Genomic DNA, 2,090 nt, shown 5'->3' with positions numbered 1-2,090 from the left:
AAAAAAAAAAAAAAAAATCCTGAAAGTTATCCCCTGACCATGGCATGTGTGTGTGTACCTACTTACATACATACACACAAATTTTATAACTAAAAGCTTAAATCCAGTTTATAGTAATATGTGCATATGTTTATTTAGTAGTAAGACCAGTAGCTATGTTGCCTTGTAAATAGGATTTGCTTTTTTCATGTATTGTTAAATATTTTTGTTTGCTTCGAGATGTGCTGCTAAGTAGCAGTATAATGATCCATCCTCAATCTTCAAGTGCTGAGATTGTATGCACTACCACGCCTAGCTGGTGGCTTCTTTTTATATAAAAATAGTTGTACCTTGGTAGGCATGATGGCACATACCTTTATTCCCAGTACTTGAGAAGCATAGGCAGCCGGATCTTTGTGAATTTGAAGCCAACCTGGTCTACATAGTGCATTCCAGGACATTCTAGCCAGGGTTTTACAGAGACCTTGTGTCAAAAAAGAAAGAAAAGAAAGGTCTGTACAAGTATCCTTTTTTTAGTAAAAGCTGTTTGTAAATCTTTCAGAGCATTCTAAAGAAAGGAGGCCATACAGAAGCGGAACTTCTAGATTTCTGTCAAGCCTTTCAAAGAGAGACTGAGACACTATTAGTTATCATCAAAAATGAAGACATAATATCACATTTGCATCAAGTAAGTTTGGAATCTCACAGTAAAAAATATATTCTAGGCACTGAAATTGTTGTGTATTGTGATTCATTGCTACATTCTGTACATTCTGTGTAGGGGAGTAGCTGACATATACTTCCATTGGACCTTTACTGGGAAGATAGTGGGGAAGGTACAGTGTGGCATACTCATTTAGAATCACCCAGGTGTCTGTAGGGCAGGTTGATGCCATGTTCACTGAAAAAATGTGAGCCAGTGCTAAGTTTTCTCACTTGAATAAATCTTTATTACTTGATGTCTGACTATTAAGAAAATCATGCTTTAAAAGAACTTAGATTGGCTAGTTGATAAGAAATAATTACTTGTCACAAGAAGCGACTTGTGGACACAGGATAGTGACATGAGCTTTGTGGTATTGGCACCACCAGGTGAGCTAGAAACAGAATGAGTTTGTGTGACTTAACCCTTTATAGGTCCCTGAACTTCAAACATGTTCTTTCATGAGCTATCTCTAGCACTCTTTTTAATTAATTTTGATGATCTAATGGCTACTCATAAGATGAGAACTGCTCTACGTGTGTGGCAGCATTGTCAGTTAGTGGTTCTGGCTGAAGTATTTACAGCTGCTCATGGTCCTTGAAATCTATGAGAATGTTAAATGTGCCTATATGTGTCTTTCTTCATGGAAGTCCTTTTATGTCTAACAGATTCCTTCTCTGCTGAAGCTGAAGCATTTCCCCAGTGTCATTTTTGCCGGGGTAGACACTCCTGAAGACATTCTGAATGATACCTACCAAGAGCTGTTTCGCTCAGGCGGCTTTGTGGTATCGGATGATGACATACTAGAAAATTTAACATTAGGTTTGTCTTTAATTTTGAAATCTAGGCATCTCAATTTCTCCTTACCCAGTGACACAAATACTGTTTCATCAAGAAGAAATTATCAACTCTAAAGAAATCATTTACCATATGTTGAAGGCTTACTTTGTGCCAATTGCTGCACCAAATCCTTTTAATGTAGTCATCCTTAACACTTGGCAGATCAGCACTATTTTAGGGCTTTGTGGGGTTTTTTGGTTGGTTAATTTTTTTTTTTATAGAATCAGTTCTCCATTTCTAATGGCACAGGGCCTAATATCTTAATATTAACAAAAAATCTTTTTTTAAAAAAAACAAAATGGCTTCATGACCAGGCAGTGGTGGTGCACACCTTTAATCCTAGCACTTGGGAGTCAGAGGCAGGTGGATCTCTGAGTTTGAGGCCAGCCTGATCTACAAAGCAAGTTCTAGGACAGGCTCCAAAGCTACATAGAAAAACCAGAAAAAAAAAAATGCCTTCCAAAAGTCATCCTGGTTAATACCTTGAACAGTCTAATGTAGAATTTACTTCTTTTTTTAAAAAAAAAATATTTATTTATTTATTATGTATACAATATTCTGTCTGTGT

The 2,090-nt window shown here is 36.6% G+C and overlaps 1 protein-coding gene across 4 annotated transcripts in view; it reads left to right on the top strand.

Annotated features, from left to right (window-relative positions):
* The window catches only part of Fam208b (family with sequence similarity 208 member B), a 51,670-nt gene that overhangs the window by 44,465 nt on the left and 5,115 nt on the right, over nt 1-2,090 (top strand). For all 4 annotated transcript variants that reach the window (XM_005354904.3, XM_026783126.1, XM_026783125.1 and 1 more), the window contains exons 15-16: nt 542-667; nt 1,351-1,504. In XM_005354904.3, coding sequence (XP_005354961.1) covers nt 542-667; nt 1,351-1,504 — 280 coding nt within the window. The remainder of the gene's footprint in view (nt 1-541; nt 668-1,350; nt 1,505-2,090) is intronic.

Source organism: Microtus ochrogaster, chromosome 16 (genome assembly GCF_000317375.1).
Source record: "Microtus ochrogaster isolate Prairie Vole_2 chromosome 16, MicOch1.0, whole genome shotgun sequence".
Lineage (NCBI taxonomy): Eukaryota > Metazoa > Chordata > Mammalia > Rodentia > Cricetidae > Microtus > Microtus ochrogaster.
This window is presented reverse-complemented; position numbering and strand designations above follow the sequence as displayed.